The following is a 22,431-nucleotide window of genomic DNA, read 5'->3' as shown; positions in this document are numbered from 1 at the left end:
CCCCAATATATTATTAAATAATCAACATGTAATTGTTTGATTATAAAGTGATTTGCCATAGCACGGAAATCTACCCCCGGATATCTACCCCCAGACATTTACCCCCGGATATCTACCCCCGGACATCTACCCCCGGACATCTACCCCCAGATATCTACCCCCGGACATCTACCCCCGGACATCTACCCCCGGACATCTACCCCCGGAAATCAACGGCTCTTCGGTTAAGCATTGTCTTGTAATATCCAGTATTAAGCATGCGATATGTCATTGTCTTGTTTAACATTATCTATCATCCTAATTCAATAAGCTGTAACAGTCCTTTTTTCACCCGACCTTCTTCGCCGATTGTTACGATTGAGGTGTCATTTTAAAGCTTGAGATCTTGCGCAGAGCAAAATGGTAATTAAAAAGGATATTTCGATTAGGGCTTCAAAAGGTTGACCCCTAAGCCTTTGATTTATTCCTAGAAGGTGCTTCCAATGGTTGACCAACTTTCACACTATACAGTAACAGTTATAAAGGTGAAATGTGAGCAGATTACTAATCAGTTCAATTTTTAAATCAGGTTGAAAACCAGAATAGATCGTCTGCAACTGTAAACAAGAGATGGAACACTACCCCAAAACGACTTTTCGTTCTCAATTGGCCCTCTATCAATAACCTGTGTTGCCTGTACAGCGAGGCATTTTGAGAAGGAGAAAACCAGCCGGATGAATGCTGGTTTATCAATAACGAAGATAAACATGGTTTTAGTTACTAATAATCTTTGAGTCGACTCATTTAAACTCATTGTAAATATTCATTGTTATTCATTTTGAAATAACTCCTTTAATACTTTCCAATTGCTCGAATTCGAGCAACATGTACACTAAATACATATTATTGCACTTACGATTTATTTGATCCGTTTATTTACGTGAGTAACAACGTTTTTAATCTTACTTGGTTTTGGATTTTATTACAAAACATGATCGGAAATGGTTGCAGTATTTGTAAACTAAATGTAATAACAAATTTCCAGTGACAGCTAGAAAAAATCATCTTTATCCAGCTTTTCATCTTTCACAGCTGTTCGTTATTTCATTGATGTCGTATTCTCCAAACAAATTATTAGTATTTCATTAATTACTGGTAAACATTAGGAGTAGCCTAAACTTGACAAAAATGCAAAAAATTGGGGGTTTCAACCAAATTTATTTTAATTCAAAAGTAGTGAGGCCATATTTTAATGGCTTAAGTTACTCGTGTCAATCCACCGAATCCAAAAAGACTATTTAAATCGAATCACGATCAATGCTCTAGTTTTTGAGAAGAAGGCCACGTAAAATGCCTTCTGGGCCTTGACAGACAAGACAGAAATTGAGATAAAGACTTGTTTTGGCTTCTTTAATGTATGAAACGTAAAAATGACAAAAATAAATAATTTTAAGCAATGTTCATACTAAACTCTATTTTCATTAAAATAAATTCGTGAAACCAAAAGAACCATAAGGTAAAAATACCTTCCCTATCCCGAAATATCCAATTTTATTCTTTTACATTATTCTCCGTTATTTCACAACCAGCATTGACAACCAGGACAAATCATAAAATATGTTTATGTTTTATTGTTTACGATTAATTATATGTGTAAACAACTAGACTTTTTAGCCAATGTAAAACTCCGGATAGTGTCTACGACATAGGAGGTAATTACTACTGTACTTATTACTAGGAGGTATTTGATAGTGAAAAAATTATTAATTCATTAATCAACCTGTGGCAGGCTTTTTATCAACATTTAATTGCATTTTTACCACTAGTAATCAGAAAATAACCTCCTTCAGTGATATGTTTAGCTATGAATGTATGTGAAAATTGGTTAACAATTTAAATCACTGTCTGAAAATAAATCAAATGCTTATGGGTTACACTTTTGGAGCCCTTTATCAAAATATCCTTTTTAATTACGATTTGCGTTGCACTGAATCTTAAGCTTAAAAATTACACCTAAATCAGTAACAGCTTAATGAATTGGGAAGATAGATGACATTAAACAAGACAACGACATATCACATGCTTAATACTAGATATTAGAGAGTAATTATTAAACGAAGAGCCATTGATTATTTTTATAAACCAATTACTAAAATCAACTACAACAATGAATATTGACCGATACGTAGTGTTGCACGGGGGTAGATTTCTGGGGGTCGGAAATAAATAATTCCGGGGTCGGACATTTATGATTTGACCACTGGGGGTACATTTCTGGGGGTAGATTTCCGGGGGTAGATGTCTGGGGGTAAATGTCCGGGGGTAGATGTCCGGGGGTAGATGTCCGGGGGTAGATGTCTGGGGGTAGATTTCCGGGGGTAGATGTCTGGGGGTGGATGTCTGGGGGTAGATTTCCGGGGGTAAAGTTCCGGTGTCAGGTTTATTAGCATTTTGATTAATTACAACTGTTAAGTAAACCGTGAAATGCGAGTTGATTGAATATACAATAATTTATCCACCCTAAAAGTTCGCGGCCGGAAATCTACCCCCATACATGTGACGTCAAAGTGACGTAGGCGTTTTTTCATGGGGGTAAATATCCGGGGGTAGAAATCCGGCGACCCATGCCACATAACTGGGTCGCCGGATTTCTACCCCCGGATATTTACCCATGTGGCATAACTTATAATGGTATAGCTCAAATGTTCTGCAGCTTATAAAATCTCGTTTGTTCTATATCTTATAATTTTCAAAACGTTGCATAGCTTATAACGCGCGGGAATGACGTCATAAATCAAACTCTCGATATTTTAAACTTCCCATAAAATAATTGGAAATATACTGGTCTTCCTCTGAAATTCGAATTAGCAAGATTCTACTGTATTAGGTAGAACATTTTTCAAAATTCAAAACCAACCTCAGAAACCTTTTATTGGCCAACCCACTGTATTCCTGGTATGATTTTTTTAATATACCAGCAGCATCCGTAAGTACCTATTTTTAAGTTTTGACTCTTGATACGTGATATTTATTTGACTTGCATGTGTATTTAGATCTTGCATCTTTTAGTTTTTAGTTGTGAACATACAGTGATTATTTATTATCATTAATTTATGTATTTATTTATTTATTGTAAAACTTTTGAGAGTTTTTGTAGAAGCATGTTGATTGAATTTGAATTAGTAAAGTTTGTGATCATTATGCCTTCCTTTAACTGACGACTCCAAATGCATGTACTTTGTCAAAGGGAAAATAAATAGTCTTGTTCTTATTCTTAGCTTAGAGAATGACATAGGATGGTATCAAATGAGTAGTGGTTATAATTGACTGACTTTGATTTATAATCTTCATTATTTTTTCAGGTACTGTACCAGTATGATCGAGCAACATGAACATGCACACCAACCTTGTTGATACCTTCTCAGAAACCTCCAATTTCATGTAACTTGCCTATACCAATTACGTTTTGTTATCCTATTGTGTAGTCTTTTTTAAATATTATGGGTAGTATTAAAAATTTGTACTGTATAAATTAAAATCCATTTCTGTGAATAAATCAAAAATAGCAACTATACTTTTTAAATAATCCTGAACTACTTTTTATTTTTTATCACGTTTGAAGATAGAAGCTACGTTTCATATTAGTTAGTAAATATGAACTTGCTCCTATTTTGTGTCATGTGTTACAATATACAGTTGATAGTGGTATTTTCCCCGATGTTTTAAAACTAACTGTTGTAAAACCATTGCACAAGAAGGGTCCGAAAGATAATGCTTCCAATTTTCGGCCCATCTCTTTGACATCCACTTTTAGTAAGGTTGTGGAGAAACTCATGCTTAAGCACCTAAAAAAGTTCACTATTGAGGATGACATAATACCTGAATGCCAACACGGCTTTAGAGAGAGTAGAAGTACTACCTCGGCTGCTGCAGAATTTGTCCACACTGCCTTGAACAAGTTGGATAGTGGTTGTAAAGTGGCTGGGGTATGCTTGGATCTCTCTAAAGCCTTTGACAGGATCAACCATGCAATCCTTGTCAATAGGTTAGTTGAGATTGGCCTCTCTTCTTGGCTGACAGTGTTGATTAGCAGCTTTTTAACCAATCGTATTCAGTATACCAAGGTTTCTTATGACAATGGTTGGTCATTGGACAATGTCATGTCGGAAAAAAACATGTTGTTTCAGGAGTCCCACAAGGGTCCATTTTGGGCCCTCATCTGTATAATATCTATGTTAGTAATCAATAACGTTGAAATTAGTATGTATGCAGAATGTATAAGAAACAAGTGTGCAATCTTGTTTCTTGTTGAAATAAATCTTTGAATCTTTGAATCTATGCTGAGACAGTCAGGTGTATGCTGGGCTCAGTCTTTCGATGAACTCAAGCAGGGCATGGCTGGTTTTGTACATAAAGCTAGCTCATATTTTGAAAATATTAATTTCAAAGTCAACCTTGATAAGACAGAAATTGTAGTTTTCGGATAGATTTAGTAGATTTAGTTAAGGATGGTGTGATCTTTGAAAGTAAAGAGTGCTGTAAGTTTTTAGGACTATATATAGATCAGACCTTAACTTTTAAGAATCATATATCTCATGTAAGATCAAGACTTTTAAGTGGAATCAGCCTCCTCAGAAGAATACCTTTTTATTTAGATACAGGATACGTTAAAAAGAATTTATTTTGGTGTCATATTTCCTTTCTTGTCTTATGGCCTTATTTTCTGGGGAAGTTCTCCCGACTGTAATTTGCATACAATTTTTGTTCTCCAGAAAAGAGCAATCAGACTGATAACCAAAGTATGGTACAAAAGATCTTTTAAAGATATTTTTGTTAATTTAAATCTCCTCACTTTGTATGGACTATACATGTATCAATTAATTATGCTTGTGAAAAATTATTTAAAGCACACAAATAAAAATAGTCAAATCCACAGGTACGACACGAGACCCAAGGATGATTTTCACCAAGTGAGGAGGAATTTTAACAGAACTGGCCGAAGTCCTTTTGTGATGGGGTCAATTTATTTCAACCTCCTACCAAACAATATAAAGGAATTAGAAGGCACTAAATTCAAAATTGCTTTAAAGAATTTGCTAAATAAAAATAGCTTATTCCCTATATGGGAAATTCGCTAAAAGACCGTATTCATCAAAAATTTCAGATTTAAATACCGATTCGGCAAAACAATTTGGAAAAACTACATTTTGAGTGATCTAAGTTGATGCATTATGTATAATTTTTCAAAAAGGCAAAATTAATGTTTTAAAAAAATGGATCTATTTATTTTTAGCTATTTTATAGTATTTGTAAGCAGTATTTTTATTTGGTCGACTCTTAGTTTACATTTTGATTATGTAAAAGTCCTTACATAATACACTGTTGTAATGCTGAAATTAGTGACATTATTTATTAACGTCAATAAACAAAGTTATTATGTTGTGTTGAGTTTGTATGCTATTTTACAACACCTGGTTGATGTATGTTTATAATTAAGGTTTTTCAGATAAAGATCAGGCTTACCTTTGTACAAGATCACTTTCACTCTCAATTCATAGAGGTAATTTAAGTTTTTAACGAAAGTTCATTTTTCTATAGAGTACCGTAGTATTTAAATTTTATCGATCAAAAGAACCAAAAGTTCAAGTGCATTGCTCTAATTTTTCTTTTGAGTAAAGAGAGATGCAGTAACCATTGATAAATGCAAATTATATAAAATGTCTACTAGTATTTACACATGAAACACATTAATTCAACTGAGGAGACTAAAAAGTTTGAAACTTCATTGTAAGTGGTATTAAGCTGTCCTGTAAGTGATGACTGCTCAAGATTTGTACTCAAACAAAACAGTAATTTTATTCAAATGACTACATGATGATTATTATATTGCACAGTTATAATACAAACGGATAAAAACACTGTGTACACATAGCTCTATCACCTTTCAATCTATATAAATAAAATTAGAGTTTTGTCTGTACATTGCTTAGAATAATGAACTTTTTGGTTATTTTTACATTTCATAGGTCAGAGAAACCGAATCAAACCTTATCTCAATTTCTGTCTGTCTGTCTGTCTGTCTGTCTGTCTGTCTATCTGTCATTCTCTTGGTAACGCTAAAATACGCACTTTATTACAACTACTCCTCAATAACTATAGCACTGTCCCGCCTGAAACTTATTTTCCAAATACTATACATATATGAGATGGTTTTAGACGTATTTCATCGAATATGAGACAGTTAGATATTTAACAGTAAACCCTTGAAAATCAAGTTTTTGTCGATTTTTGACGTGGAATTTCTGGAAGCCCATGTTAACCTTATGAGAAATGAAATTATTGAATCTTAACAGCTGTTTCAATTAAACAAGTTGGTTCTGTTCTGTGATGTTCAATAGCATTAAAGTTACAAGGATTACCAACAGGGTGCAGCACTAGCACTATTATTTCTTTTACATTTATGACAACAGCTAATTTGCAACCTGGAGGCGAGTGAGCGTAGCGAACGAGCTAACCTGAAGGCAAGTGAGCGTAGCGAACGAGCTAACCTGAAGGAAAGTGAGCGCAGCGAACGAGCTCCAACATACAGGTGAGTGAGCGTAGCGAACGAACTTCAACCAGGACGTGATTGAGCCATGCAAACGAGATCAGATAGTAAAAATAAAAGTAAGCCTACCGTTATAGGATCGACCGGCAGACACAGAGGTAATTTAACCTTTTATTGATTGTCATACCGATCCGGAACAACAAAAAACAACATAAAATGAAGCTATGTATAATAGTTTGGCCAGCATATCTTAAAATATGCAAACCAACTGCTGTTCGTTATATAAGAAGGTTTCAACTGAATATTATAAGATCCCCGTGCGTAGAACGGGTACACAGCTAGTAATGAAATAATAACTCTAATTTTATTGTTAAATTAACAAGGTTTGTTTACAACACAATCATTAAAATTATCTACAATAATTAATTAGCTTAATATTATAATAATCTTGGGTGCTGAGCTAAATTTAGTTGTCAAAGCGTAAACAATTAGGTTCTTTTAAAGACCCTTGTCAAAAATAACTTTTTTTTATTACTTTGTCAAATGAATTAAAAAAAAAAAAACATTTAAAACTAAAAGATCAAACACATACTAAAACCACACTTTGAATTTTAGCTATGAAAATGCACTAACAATATCAAGTATTTCACACGCTTTGATACATGATGCTATTTCATCAAAGCAGTATAATGCCATTGGTATTATATAGCTGTAGAATATACCCCAGTGCAAACTGTGTGAACAAACGTTTCCTGACTGCGGAGTTACATTCACCATGACACAATGTTCACTACCTGCAAATAGAAAAGATGTTTTATGGATAATAATAAGTATTGGCAAAAAAAGAGCAGAGGAGAGGGGTTTTTTACCATACAGGATACAGGAGCACTTTGGTTTAGTTGTCTACGAGCATTTGTAGAGACAGTAGGTTTATATTTGCTCTGAGTGTTTTTTCACTGTGTCGTCATGCAAACATGTAGCGTACTGATAAGCAACGTTGTGAAGTTTTGCTTTAAACTCAGAAAATCCGCATCAGAGACCCTTGCTCTCCCTTAAACAGGCTGATTGGGATGATGCTTAAAGCCGCACAAAAGTTTTTGAGTTAAGCCAGATGTTTAAGGAAGGCCAGGAACTCGTCAAAGACGAGCACCGCGAAGGACGCCCAATGACCGCTCAAACCGAGGCTCACGTGGTCGAAGTGAAACAAGTTTTGGATTCTGACAGGCATCTAACCATCGCCCACACCAGTGGGAAGACCGACCTTTTAGTGGGAACCATCGACACTATCATGACGGAGAATTTGGCGATGAGAAGAGTCTGCCCGAAGCTGGTGCCTAAAGTCCTGAGTTAGGAAGAAACACTGTCAAAGATGGATATTCAGCAAGAAATCATGGGACTCCATCCAGGAAGATCAACATTTTGTGGATAACGTTACTACCTGGGTGTTCCAGTATGACCCAGAAACAAAATGTTTGAATTAAGAGCAAGAGTCTTTAACACAGATTTTCCGGGTTTAAAGCAAAACTTCTCAGCGTTGCTCAACGGTACGCTCCCTACTGGCATTACAACACAATGAAAAAAAACACTCGGCGCAAAAATCAACCTCCTGTATCAACGAATGCCCGTAGACGACTAAATTAAATAGCTCCTGAACTGTGAAGGACCACTCTATCGAATCCAACTGGTCAGACCCCTCTCCACTGCTCTCTTGAGGCTACAGTGAACAAGTCCCGATACTTATTGAATGAACCCTGTATATAACACACAAAAAATCATCTTGCCATGAGCACTAAAGTTAAACTGTATAAATCACATATCATTTAAGATTAACAATTTGGATGCTATATGAGTCAGTATACTCCCAACCTAGTGGCATTAGCAAATTTACTTGCGACATATTTGCTTGCTGTAGTTATTAGTTATTTGGTTAGTTATCTGAAATGCTGACAAAATATTTATAGTAATAGTTTAAAGGAACTTTTAACTAGGAATTTGCCTTAGAGGCCCAATATTTTCTCAGTTGCAGTTTAAAATAGTTTTATTTTTAATAAACAAAATTAATGAATTTTCTGTTTTTTTGATAAAATTAGGTACAAAGAATACATCTATGCATATGCATATAAAATGGCCTATGCATATAAAATGTTTCATTTACATTTTCTTGTATACATACAAGAAAGGTATTAAGATATGTATATATAGGTTGATTCTGTTGTTTAAGAGACAAACAACAACAACATTTTTTCCATCATGCCAAAAAACTGAAGGAAAAAATGCCAAATTGTAGTGTTTTTATCGCTGTAAACTCTGCTTATGACTCACTTATTGTTTCCACTTGGGTTGTCGGGGTACACTTCTCTGGCAGGCACTAGTGTCAGCAAGGTGGTGTGTCGATCGTATGACCGGGATTTGCGGAATGCTGTGTCAGTCCCGTGCAAGTGATCCAACACACCTAGCACTCCGAAATATTGATTAAACCTGTTGAGATTAAAAGAACGTGAATGGAAAAGGAAACAAAAACAATACGCTCATTTAGTAGACCCTCACTTATTCAGTAAATTTGGAACACAAGCAGTGCCACATTGCTGATTGCCATCTAAAAAGAATGAATGGTAATCCTGAGCCAAGTATGGGTCAGCTTTAATTTTTCTCATATTACCGTTGATTGTTCCGTTGGTTAGTAGTAACTGGAAAATGCAAGAATTTTTTTCCCTAAAGCAAGAATTCGGAGCAGACGACTATTTGAAGGTCAAAGGGAGTTGCACATTGTCATTCATTATCAGCCGCTTCAAATCGGTTAGGTTAGGATAGGTTGGGTTAGGTTTGGTTAGGTTAGTTTAGTCAGTTATTTTGGTTTCCGGCAAAAATATTTGGGTTCTAAATACTGCTACGCTACATGTGCCTAACCTAACCGTAACCTAGTAGTAACAGGAAAATGCAAGATTGTTTTGCCGGAAAGCAAGTACGGACGGAGTTACTAAATCTGATATCTATAATGTCAAATTGTTCATATCGTTCATTACATGGGAACGACAGATTTCTGTTCATAGTGATAGCATACTTCGACAAGGCCGCCCATATAAATTTGTGCTTGTACTTTGATGTTATTATATTTTTTATTAACCGAACCAGATTTTTTTATTTAATTTGATTTTTAAGGTCTACCGCAAAAAAAAAGTACTTTAGAAATTATAATATATATATATATATATATATATATATATATATATATATATATATATATATATATATATATATATATATATTATCTATTAATATGAATGCATAAAAAATAAATAAAAACATTGGGGTTAATTTTATATGAACTCTGTCAAAACGTAGCTATTTTTTCTTAGGCTATGTATTTTTTTATATACAAAAATTTGTAATACCCTATACCTAACTTATATTTTCTTAACACGTTCGCTGCTACGGACGTTCCGGAACGTCAAACGGGCCACGGCGCCAGGAGCTAGGAACGTTCCGGAACGTCACCGTTCATTGATGTTTAACGTTACCATGGATCAGCCAGCTCGTCACGAGCGTCCTATATTTCTTTGCAGCTCGTGGGGACGTACTTTTCTGAAAATAAAAAATACAGGTAGTTTCCCAAAATCACCACCAGGGTCGTTTAGAACAGGGCTTTGTCTCACCTCTTTCCTGCTAGATAGCGACACTACTTTACCGACTGCAACCTGGGTAGTGCTTCTATCTATCAGAATCACTTAGTACTATGTCCAAAGCCAGTTTTATTGCAGAATATTGCCATCCAGTACAACTACTATTGTTTTTACTGTAATTCAGTGTATCGGCAGCAATTTTTACGCAGCGGCGAGCGTTAGTTCAGCTCCTGGCGCTGTCCCGGCATCTAGCGGTTAGCAGCGAACGTGTTAAAGCTCTTGATTTCCTCTTTAAAATTATGTATGGTTTGTTGTGTTTTTATTTAAACTAAAAAATTTAAAAATTGTTAAATTAACATGAAAATGTACAGTACAGTATATACCGTAAGCCTGTATATATGATGCAGTATATATAAGCCCTGATAGCGCCCATAGGATAGTACCATAATTTTATTTACAGTGTATACATGTCAATATATACCATTATTTTTCAACTGCGCTGCAACAAAAACCTACTGTAAATATAGGGAATTACGCATTTTTGAGGATATCAACGGATAAATATTCTAATATTCTTTTACAACTCACTTAAGGTGGTGAAAATCGTGTGCCTCGGGCGACGGGAAGAAGGGCCAGTGATAGCCGGAGTGGGCGTTGAGTGTGTTGATGATGGCCAGGGTGAACCAGAGGTTAGCAGTGGCTACGTGTGCCCCCGCGATGAACACGCCCAAGATGGGAGGCAGTAGGTTGCTAAGCACATGCTCCACCGGGTGACAGTACATGGCAGTGACAGCCACTGGTGCGGTCCACTCGTGGTGGCGCTTGTGTATGTGCTTGTAGAGGTGACGCCAGTGAAGCAACCTGACCGGAGATAGTTATACATCTTAAAATAATGTGTCCACAAAGTAAGTAGAAGTTTTACAAAATTCATTGCCACTCTTTTCATGAATATCCTTTCATAATATATATTTTCATGAATATCCATTAAAAGGAGAAAAATTTTGCTTTAGAGTTCATGGTAAGCTCTATGTCTGGGACACTGTTTGTTCAAATTGGTGTATTTATTTGTGTACTTTCTACTATCTTTGACAGTTAGGTAAGTCGGCTCCTGCTGTTATACTTAAACCCCACAAAAAACTGGTCATGAAAGAGTTCTCAACACCTAGTATAGTAATAGATAGTAGATAGTGATGACCACAAGCTGTCCACACTTACTTTGGCGCCAGTGAAGCAAATTGTCCAATGTCCAATGATGAAATTTAAGTTAAAAAACACAATAACTCATTTTTTGTGTATGTTTTACAATCCTAATTGAATCCTTTTCATTTTCATCACAGCTTACAATCACCCCTCAAAAAGATAATATAGAACAAGGGTAGCAATATTAATGTGAAGCATTTTTAGTAGGTTCTGTACATTGAAATCTGTCAAACAATAAAAGGGAAACAATATTCTTGATTAAAAAAATGAATCCAAAGTAACAAATGTACCTGTGAGAATAGTAAAAGCCGATCTCTTCAATGATAATGAACAGAGCTAGTTCAGCCAACACCCAATGGAAGGTAGGTAACTCTCTGAGAGGAGCACCACCTCGCCACATCATCAGGTAGTAGCTCAGATATGCCACAGGTAACCCCACCACCAACTGGTTAAACAACACCTGGCATATCACCTACAACAAACACAGGATAATGTTAGTCTTGTGGCTACCTTGACGGGTTGGCGGCCTCTTTTGACCTGTGTCCTTGGTCTGTGGGTGAGACAGTACAGTAGAAGAAAGCTTAGTAACGATACATTTTAAATGACTGGAACACAAACTCATGACATCCCTGCCTTTGTTTCAATGTCTATAACATCTGACAGCACCACAGAATTAAATTTATTTACCGCATGTAACCATGCAAAATCAACCTTAGGCACTTAGTGTGTAAGGGTGTAGCTTTTTTTATTTACTAAAACATCTCAGTGTTTTAGAACTTAAGGGTGCGCTATACCTCAGCTCGGGCTTCAGTGGCTATGTCGCGCCATTGAACAGCGCTGCGAGAAGCGCATGCAGACGTTCACGGCAACTGCCTTCGTAAACTACCTATACATGCTAGTAAAAAACAATGAGTGGGATTTTACATAACAAAAAACAATCTATGCGACCCTGGTTTTAGAATTTTAAAGTAACAACCCCAAGTTAAAGCAGTTTAAAATTGCCGTTTTTGTCTCCATTCAAGAGAAGATTTTCGGTCTTTATGGTACAATAATAAACATTTTGCAGCCATCATATTTTAGATGATTTAATTTTCTTCAAAACGACACCCTAATTTTGATTCTAGGTGAAATGTAGGCTTCGGAAACACTGTTGCCCCAGACCCTTGCATTTACACGTAACGACAGGGGTAGAGCGCACCCTTAAAGACATTCTTGTCACTCTCGCAAATCGATAGAAATTTGAAAGAACACAATGCACTTCATTCCATGCTACCAAGGAAACACTTAGCATATGTATTATGGGCCTGCATTAATTATATGTGCAGCAAACTAAAGCTAGTTAAATGATTATTTTCCTTAAACAATGCAACAGTAATAACATATACAACCAATACACAGCAACCAATAAATAATCCCAATTTGAGTTATGCAAAAATGGCTCTACGCCCCTTTATTTGAAGATATTCAATAGTGCTCAAGTATGCAAAGTAGGCCTATCAATCAATTCAAATAAACAACAAGGAACAATAAATTCAGAATTTGACCTACTACAACTACGCCTGCATGCACACTGAGTGCAGAAAACACATAAAATTTAAAAGACTATACGGTAGTTCCATACACTGAACTAGAGCAAATCAATCGTTTGATTGATACGCTCACCAATGACCCTGCATATTGTTTTATTAGGCTACAATAAATAAGCCTTGTTGAAACTACTGAGCCCACCTTGATGAGTTTCTTGGTCTCCACGGGTTCGTTGGTGCCCGGCTGTGTCTTGTATCTCCGCAAAGCCGCTGGTTTGTTGACGACATCTAGCACAGTGTAGATGGCGCCCAGGGTCCAGTAAACGGACAAGGTCCAGATGAGTGATCCTACGGGAAAACATTAAACTGTTCAACAATGCCATACACAGTAGCCTAGGGCAGTTTTTATGTTTAGACATTGATTGTTAGTGGATCAGCCTGCAATAGTCACCAATGGCTCACTCAAATAGTATAGAATATTTGTTTATTTTCTCCTTGCTCACAATTATTGTTGGTTATTCACCATAGGCCATATTGTGAAAGTACTTCTCATTTTTCTAGTAATATTCCATCAACATGGACTTCAGAGATTTGCATGGTATGGTTTTGAACAGCAAAAGGTAAGTATCTTTACATAGTATAAAAACAAACAAAAAAATAAGACAAAAGAAAACATACTAAAATAAGATAAAAGTTGGTAGCATAGTGGGATACAAACCAATGCCATTGAAATTGTTGTTGTTCAAACTTCACTTTAACCTAATCCTAAGAATCAATCCAAAATTTTGAAATTCTGAAAAAATTAAGTAGATTAAATAACATAGCCTATTTAAAGCAGTCAAAATTTACTTACCATAAACCCAGAAAGTCACGGGATTCTCGCCCACCGTGTCCAATATCTGATCCCATCCTGCCTGCCAAAAATCTCCAGACGCATCCCAAAAACGCTGCAAATGCCTGGAATCACAAGTATTCTGATTTACTCACCAAATTGTTGTTCTAAGGCAATACATTGACCTCAAGACCTCAAACTAGGACATTAACAACTATCTTTTTAGTATTTTTTTACTACCTGTAAAAAGGTTATTACAATATCACTATTACAAAGACCTATAAATAAGTCATAGATAACAAGGTAAATATGAATTAAGTTAAGTAAAACCATTTGTTTACCAAACTGAAAAAAACATCTTAAATTTCACTTTTTATTTTAAAAAACAAAAAAGTATGAACAAAGCAGATATTCTAGTAAAACTTTCCAGTAGAAACTTTCTATATTGACAATAATTGGATTAAATTTAAACACACGTTGACACATCTTTCACACTTGTTAATTAATTATCCAACTCCCAGTCAGCACACCTTGTGAAAATCATGTGGAAAAAATGGTGAACACGTGAAAATGAAAATTTAAAAGTTTTTTCACGTGAAAATAACGAGTAAATATAATGGTGAAAATGAAAATGGTAAAATTGTTATCACGTGAAAATTATAATGTTTGACAAGTGAAAAAATTTATGTCATAATGAAAAGTATAAGTGGAAAACAAAAAAGCCTAGGGTAATTAGTTGATTTTACCTATAAACCTTCTTATTTGACAATTTTAATTCAAAATTAGGAATATTTAATTAATAAAAATTTTACTTTGAAAAAAATGTAGCAATGATTTTTTGAGGTTCCGATTGTCCAAAAGTAAACAACCAAAATCTGTAAAATGGTTTTACTAGTCAAAATTAAGAGAAAATCAAGCATAAAATTCTTCCCAAAATCTCTTTATTAACCAGATACCCAACATTTTACAATTGAATTTTTCCAAAAAATCTTTATAAAACTTTGTACCGTAGGTATTTTAAAGTAAGAAAATCCTATGTTGATTAAAAAAATTGGTACAATTGAAAATTTCAAACCGGAGGCCATTTGAGTTTTTATAGCTTTATTTGATAAAAATGCCAAGTTTTATGAAACAGTCAAGAACACTTTTATTTGGCATTTTAAATGTCCTATCAAATGGCATGCATTAATAAAATAATTTACAATTAGCTAACATATAACGATCTGTAATTGTAAATTTTGTTTTTAGTTGTTTTTTTTATCGTCATGCATCACAATGCCTCATTGACATTTATTTTCTTTAATTACCTTTGTCAAAGAGAGAGAGAGAGAGGGAGGGAGAGAGAGAAAGATATGGGGATGCACACGTCGATCTCTATTGAAATCGATGGATGCACGTTAGATATATTAAATATTATTGTTTACAACAATAGTAAAAGTAAGATTTTGTATAAAAAACTTTTTATGACTTTTATGATTTGAATTTTAAAAGGATATTTGCGCCAGTATGAGCCAATGACGGGCTCTAAAACCAGCGCATGCGCGAGAGAACTGATCAACTGGAACTGATCTTTCTGCTCGTTGCTCGTTGTTCTTAACCAAAACCGTAACCTCTCAACTCAAGAGAGAAGCAGACAACTTTATTCCGCATGTCTCAATTACAACCTTATCAATTTATTCTCTTTATTTTCTTGACTACTATATACAATGTTCAAATAGTCTGAGAATTGTAATGTACAACAGTCTATGGTACAATTAATTTTTTAATTCTGAACTAACTGTTGTAGTTCAAAACTCAAAGATAAACTATACATGGTTATTCGCACATTTCCCCTGAAATTTACCTTATGCATTTTGTTATTGGTTCTACTGCTAAACTTTTTGTTTGCATGTTAGGTTAATTGTTTTTTATCGTTGATTTACACAATGTATAATCATAGACTAATAGTAGACTTCTCATCCCATTGTAAATTTTGAAGCTCGTTTTCGTGTCTAGTTTATGTCCGGTGACACTGATTTGTAACTTGCCTATTTTGAGGGGGGTCAAACTAGCCTATTCATCTGTCTAGCCTAGCCCTAGGCATAGCCTTCCAGTCCTAACTAAGGTTATAGGTTAAAAGGCTAACTTTAGTTATAACATCATTAGTTATTATAGGCATGACACACTGTTGTGTTTGGTAATAAATAAGTGTAGGAAGAGAGTTATTAATACTGTATGAGCGTGATATAAACCTTATACAGAGTGTTATAGCTTATTGACTCACCAGCGATGTGTTTCGCAAGCTAGGGCTCAACCCGGCTTAGTACTTTGACGACACTTTCTACACTTAGTACCTTAGGCAAGGCCACACTTAGGCCAATTATCCGTTTCAAAGACGTGAGGAAATGCGGAGTGAGTAACATAAACCGACAACTTAAAGTTAAAACTCATTGTCGTGTGAAACAAACACAGCATAACCTACCTACAGTCAACACAACAACAAGCTCAAGTGTCTGACTATTTGGCGGCTGCAGACGACGGAGTCAAGTCACGGTGCGGTGAAAATTATAACCTAGAAAACAAAACAACTAGTATTTTAATATGGTCTTGTGTAAATAGTTCTATATTTTTCTCAAAATGGTGATCGCTATTGGATTTGAAGGAAGTGCAAACAAGCTTGGCATTGGAATTGTAAAAGATGGTGAAGTACTCTCAAATCCACGGCGCACCTACATAACTCCGCCTGGAGAAGGTACAGTAGGCCTAAGTTACTCTAGCTAGAATAAGTGGTTATTCTAAATCCTACTTGGGTACAGTTTCTTAACTGGGCTATGCTAATATCTATTGAAACTATCGATTCGATTAGTAAACCTTCATGCGATTTTTTCACCATCAGCAAGTTTGGTTGGTTAGGTTAGGTTATGATAGTAGTGGTGTGTTATTGATTATTAATCAATATTTTCAATTCGATAGTTTCAATCGATATTAAGTTAGCATAGCCCAGTTAAGAAACTGTACCCTCCTACTTCAACATCTCTGAAATCATTAGGCTATGTCTTTTTTTGGGCGGCTGCACTTTAGTATCTGTCCTACAATCCTTCGAATGAAAAATATCGGTAAACTTATATAGGTTGTTCGATATTTCTATTATTTCATTCGATATATCAAATTTGGTTAGGTTAGGTCAACCTAACTAACCAAATTTGATATATCGAATAAAACAATTGATATATCAATCGATTTATTCGTTCGAATAAGTGTAGGACAAATACTTAAGTGCAGCCGTTTGGGCTTAGCTGGATTTACCTGCCTTATTGGAGTAATGGACTTCTGTGCTAGAGACTTAGCTCAAATAATGTTAAAAGTAATAATGTAAAAGGTAATAATGTAAAAATAAGTGTAATGATGTTAAAAGTATCTTACCTATTCAGAAGAAGGCAATTAGGTTAATATCTGATGCTTCTTATGACGCTAATTGCAAACCCTTATTTGTATCTTAGAAACTGATGACTGTTTACAGCTTGTTCATTTTTGATATTTTAGTTAAGTTTAAGGAAAATAGTATTGGGAATGTAGTAACTAGAGCACCTAAGTAACTAACTTATACTAGTAGATAAGTACTAACTTATCTGATAATGATTTGAATTGTCTTCGGACAATTGTTTCACCTACTGGCACCGTGTAAACCCGGCTTAAGACCCCTACTCATTGAAGTCCACACCAGTTGACAGACATGACTGGAGTAAAGTTTTCAAACTTAGAAGATGTGGCGAAAGAGAGAAAGCAATTCACAGGTGGTGCATGTTTAGGCCGTATGTGAGTACTTCTGAGATTCGTTTGAAGTAGTGACCAGAGTTAGGCCTAGGGTAAACTTTAGAATGGTGTGAGACATTGTTGTCAGTCAAAGATTGAGTTTCTGAGTGCTAAGTATCTTATTGTTTTAATGTTCCTTATGGCATTGTAATGTGGTGTCATGGAATCCCACTGTATTACTCCTCCTTGAAGTTAAAAAATTCATCTTGCCTTTAGGGTTCTTGCCCAGAGAAACAGCCCAACACCACCGAGCCAAAGTGTTTGAGGTGTTAGAAGAAGCTTTAAAAGACGCCGGTGTTAAGCCTGAGGACATCGATGTCGTTTGCTACACAAAGGGGCCAGGAATGGGAGCACCGCTGGTGTCTGTGGCTGTGGTGGCGCGAACAGTGGCACAAGTCTGGAATAAACCAATCGTCGGTGTCAACCACTGTATTGGTCGTATCCTACTAATACAAATTTATAGGATTAAAATCAATTTTGTTAGATTTAGTATTGCTTCATCTGTAACAATGTAGGCCTATGTATGTTTAAATCACCGATCTTATAGGGAGATAGAGAAGTGCTTTATTGAATACATATTTTGGAACTCATCCCTATGATGCTGCCTGATATTATGTGACTTATGACACCTGATTTCAATGTTCTCAAAAATAAAGTGCCTGGTTCAAAAGGCAAAGGGAACATACTGTGTAACTATTAAAGCTTCCAAGTTCCCTAGTTGGCTACCAGAGTCGCTCGCAGTTGTAAATAACATTAGGCCCTAGTGATAGTGTCCGTGGAACTTGCCTAAAAATCCCTTGGAGGTCGGCCAAGAATTGCGTTTTGAGAGTTTACGCTTTGTGACGGTCTGGAATATTTTGGCTTCTTATTCTGCTAATTTAATTTTTTCCTCAGTCACTTGGTCGTAGCCTACTCCCTAAACCAGCCTTTGGGGTGGACAGTCGACACTAGACATTTACCAACCCTGTCCAGCAGTATTATAATTTACTTAACTTTATATTTAAATTTAAGTCTCCAAAGTGAACCTTAAATCCATATTTCAGCCGTATTACTTCACAACCATACAATAATCCTAACAACTTTGTTTCACATTGTAATGTCCTAAACATCCCTGATTTGTTTGTTTTTTCTTCAAATTTAATAATCTACAATCCCACTTGATTTGTCTTCATCTTCCTACACCTGTTGGTAAGAAGATGCCAGCTGTTATATGTATGCTTATAGTTTAATTCACCATACATTACTACAGTAATTGTGTTACCTGTTTGTTTTCATTGTTTCAAATTCCTCAGCATTTGTTCAGATATAGAGATGGGTCGTCTAATAACTAAGAGTAACAACCCTACTGTGCTCTACGTCAGCGGAGGCAACACACAAGTCATAGCTTACGCGAGACGGAGGTATCGAATCTTTGGGGAAACTATCGACATTGCGGTCGGTAACTGCCTTGACAGGTTCGCCAGAGTGATCCAGCTATCCAATGACCCGAGTCCAGGCTATAACATCGAACAGCTGGCCAAGAAGTGAGTGTGAATTTCAAACCAAATGTGGTACCTAATCAATATTTAGGCTAATTAGACTCTAGGGAAGATAACCTATCTTTATAAATATATATCGGTAAACATAGTCAAGCTAGCCTTTCACAAGGTGTGCCACTGTCAAAATTATTTTTCTCTTAGTTTTTTTTTGGCCCTTTGATAGTTGACAACGTTTATGCTTTGTTGAAGTCGTCCTTCCAGTTCGGCTCAGTTAAAACATGTATCAGAAATAGGTGATTGACATCAGGACACTGTCTCAATCAACTATATTTATATTTTCATTTCATAAAAATTGGCGATATATTAACCTAAATTGAAGAAAAAAAGAGTAGGCCTACCTTTAAGTTTTAACTACTTGTTTCATTGCTTGGAAGTGAATACTTTCTTTATTTCCAGGGGTAAGAAGTATCTTCCTCTACCTTATGTTGTGAAGGGGATGGACGTATCATTCTCTGGTATTCTGTCATTCATTGAGGAACGAGCTCCAAAACTCGTAGAGAGTGGCGAATACACTCCGGAAGATCTCTGTTTTTCTCTGCAAGAAACCGTTTTTGCAATGCTGGTTGAAACTACCGGTGAGTAAATTTATTTATTCCAGACACTGATGAATGAGATATAACTTTCTGAAGCAGTGTGATAGTTTGTGTATATTTATTTTAAGCTGAAATTGAACGCAGAGTGAATAGTCAAATGGAGTTAGATAAACTATGTAGCCTTGTTACTAACTCAGTGAGTAGAGTTAAGTTGTTTTTCACTCTACCTTGAAAACCTAGGGCACTAGGCTCTAGTGTGTAACCGTTGACACCTTTATTCTGGCTAGGCTTAGATGGTCACTACTTCAGGCTATCACTTAGAAACTTTAGTGGCCTTTGGCAGGATTTGAACCCAGGACCTCAGGGAACGAGGCCCTGTGCTATTACTAGACCATCTTGCTCCCTAGAGCCAACTGGATTGGGTGCAGCTGTATATTAGAATTATTTATGAGCAGGCTGGTCTAAAGTGGTAGAGCATGGGATTTCAGTCCATGAGGTCACAGGTTCAAATCCTGCAAATCACCAATTGATTTTAACTTGGTGATAATGTTGTAACCCCTAGTTACTAGCCTGAAGTAATGTTAAAAATTACCTCAGGCTAGAGGCTAGTATTCTAGACTCAAAGAACAAAAAATATAAGAATTATCATATTGCAGAGAGGGCGATGGCACACACAGGATCACAGGAAGTGTTGCTAGTCGGAGGTGTCGGGTGTAATCTGAGACTGCAGGAGATGATGGGAGTGATGTGTGACGAGCGAGGGGCCAAGCTGTACGCCACAGATGAGCGGTTCTGTATAGACAACGGGGCCATGATAGCTGTGGCGGGGGCGTTGTTGTACACCACTGCGGGGCCTACACAGTGGGACCAGACCACGATCACTCAGAGGTAACACCTGTGTTCATCACTGTAGACTTTCAGTATGCTGTAAATGAAGCATGTTCAGATATGTTTCATGTAGGGGTGGACGGGTTTCAAAATGATAATATTCCTTAACTTCAGGGGGATTTGGTATTTGTTCTACCTGTCAGCAATTTTGCCATGATCGTAGATATCCACAAATTCGTCGCAATCATAGGAGGAGATAATTACAATTTTACTGCTATTACGGGTTACATACAATAATGTCGGAGCAATTGCTAGAGAGAGGCAAAGAGACAATAAAGTCAAGAAATTGCTTTCGCTAAAAACTTTACTCAAGATTTTAATAACACAGACAAGTTTTCCTTGACTTCAAAAATAATCCTGTCTTGTTCCTGTCCCAAAAATCAGGATGGAAATAAAAATCCTGACCCGATCTAAAGGACAATTCCGTCCATCTTTAGTTCTGTGTTATGTCAATCCCAAATATGCTGATAATGTTTTTCTCTTTGTTCAGGGTAGATTTCACAATGTAAGCTTTACTCTTTGGTCACAATATAAGGACTAGCAATAGCCTTAAACAATCCTCTGAAAATTCCTTAAATTCAAGTTTACTTGAAGAAAGATGAAAAATTCAATTTTTTCTTTGAAGACGTTGACTTTGTTTTAACATAGAATTTATCTGTCCACATGGGCCTTAGACCTGTGCGTAGAATTTATCAAGAAAAGCAAGGGGTGACTGAGTGGTAAATGACAAAAATTAACTGTACAGTACCATAGTCCGTTCACAAAATTCAGGCGGTTTTAGGGGAAGCTACAGCACTCCTTTTTTAGCTTAAAGTATATGTTCGGGCTTATTGACGTTTTGGCAAACCCCAGTTGTTGAGCTATTGTTTTAAAGGTAGGACCAAAGGGATGGAATAAATTTCTTCCCATAAAACGGCGTAAATGTTTGAAGAGAATAATAAATTTTAGTGGTGGCAGTGGTCCGTAACCCACAATTTTGCTGCCTTAAAAAAGGTCTCACATTTTTTAACCATAAGCTCCTTGATTTTAAATTTTCAAGGCCAAGTAAGGTTTTTTTCATGTATAATCTTTAAAATGCCTTCACTCCCAAATTATAAAGGCAAGCTGTTACAATACTTGTTATCAAGTGTTCATCTAAATCTAATCTTTTACAGATTCAGGACGGACGAAGTAGAAGTTACATGGAGAGATGACTAAGATGAAGATTTTATTTGTAAAATATAAAAATTTTTTTAACCAGTCTTGCAATTTTTACCTTTGTGACAATGGAATGGAATAATAGCTGTTTTGAGGCCTTCATTTGAATATCTCTGTAGAACAAAGTACTCATTCTATTTTTGAAAGACATGTTTTTTAGGCGAGGTTTTTATACTGTATTGATCAGCTTGTGGGCTTCACTCACCTTAATTTGTTAATCCAGGACTCGTCAAATGTAACACAACGAAGACACAAACACACATACACGCACATAAAAATCGTCCTTGGATTAATATACTCCGACGTTTCGCGGGACCAAGATAACGTCCCGCTTCCTCAGGGAATTAAAACTTTGTTTCTCTCGCGTACGCGAGCCGAACGCCTAACCACGACTGCCGGTGCCGGATCAGCTGTTCCAGTAGAGGGGGGGAGGGCAGGGGGGTTGGTGGACGTACTGGTTATTGTAGATAAGCCTTTGACATCCTTGGCCTTGTCTCTCAGCTGTTCTAGTTCTTCTTTAATTATTGGTAAATAAACAGTACTAACATCCACCGATGGTCGTGATAGAGGCTCATCTTCAATAGCCATAAATAGCACTCTGTAAGATGTGATGTAGTAAACTCTCTTAAAAAATCTGTTAATATTAAACCTAACTTAAACAACAATGAAAATTCTGCTCTCAGGAAATTAAAAGGGGATGACGCAGTTGTCATACTCCCGTCTGATAAAGGTGGTGCTGTAGTTGTGATTAACACACAAGATTACAGGAAAAAAATAGC

General features: G+C 36.1%; 2 protein-coding genes across 3 annotated transcripts; one reads left to right on the top strand and one right to left on the bottom strand.

The window, feature by feature from the left end:
* Nucleotides 1–7,086: 7,086 nt before the first annotated feature.
* LOC129004087 (fatty acid hydroxylase domain-containing protein 2-like) lies at nt 7,087–14,127 on the bottom strand. 2 transcript variants are annotated; one of them, XM_054432479.1, is made up of 7 exons: nt 14,046–14,127; nt 13,726–13,829; nt 13,075–13,220; nt 11,637–11,818; nt 10,735–11,007; nt 8,849–9,004; nt 7,087–7,320 (listed from the first exon to the last, which is right to left on the bottom strand). In XM_054432479.1, the coding sequence occupies exons 1-7, from the start codon at nt 14,060–14,062 to the stop codon at nt 7,317–7,319; spliced, it is 882 nt and encodes a 293-aa protein (XP_054288454.1). In that variant the 5' UTR covers nt 14,063–14,127; the 3' UTR covers nt 7,087–7,316. The 2 variants fall into 2 exon arrangements, with proteins under 2 accessions (XP_054288454.1, XP_054288455.1); XM_054432480.1 differs by lacking the exon at nt 8,849–9,004.
* A 2,109-nt stretch (nt 14,128–16,236) lies between these two features.
* On the top strand, nt 16,237–21,691 carry LOC129002758 (tRNA N6-adenosine threonylcarbamoyltransferase-like). The gene is made up of 6 exons (XM_054430797.1): nt 16,237–16,435; nt 17,713–17,934; nt 18,800–19,019; nt 19,431–19,609; nt 20,224–20,455; nt 21,610–21,691. The coding sequence occupies exons 1-6, from the start codon at nt 16,321–16,323 to the stop codon at nt 21,650–21,652; spliced, it is 1,011 nt and encodes a 336-aa protein (XP_054286772.1). The 5' UTR covers nt 16,237–16,320; the 3' UTR covers nt 21,653–21,691.
* Nucleotides 21,692–22,431: the final 740 nt, after the last annotated feature.

This window comes from Macrosteles quadrilineatus, unplaced genomic scaffold (assembly GCF_028750875.1).
Source record: "Macrosteles quadrilineatus isolate MER2022 unplaced genomic scaffold, UCM_ALF_1.0 Scaffold_9__3_contigs__length_116548681, whole genome shotgun sequence".
NCBI lineage: Eukaryota > Metazoa > Arthropoda > Insecta > Hemiptera > Cicadellidae > Macrosteles > Macrosteles quadrilineatus.
The sequence above is the reverse complement of the archived record's forward strand: the minus strand, read 5'-3'. Positions and strand labels throughout refer to the sequence as shown.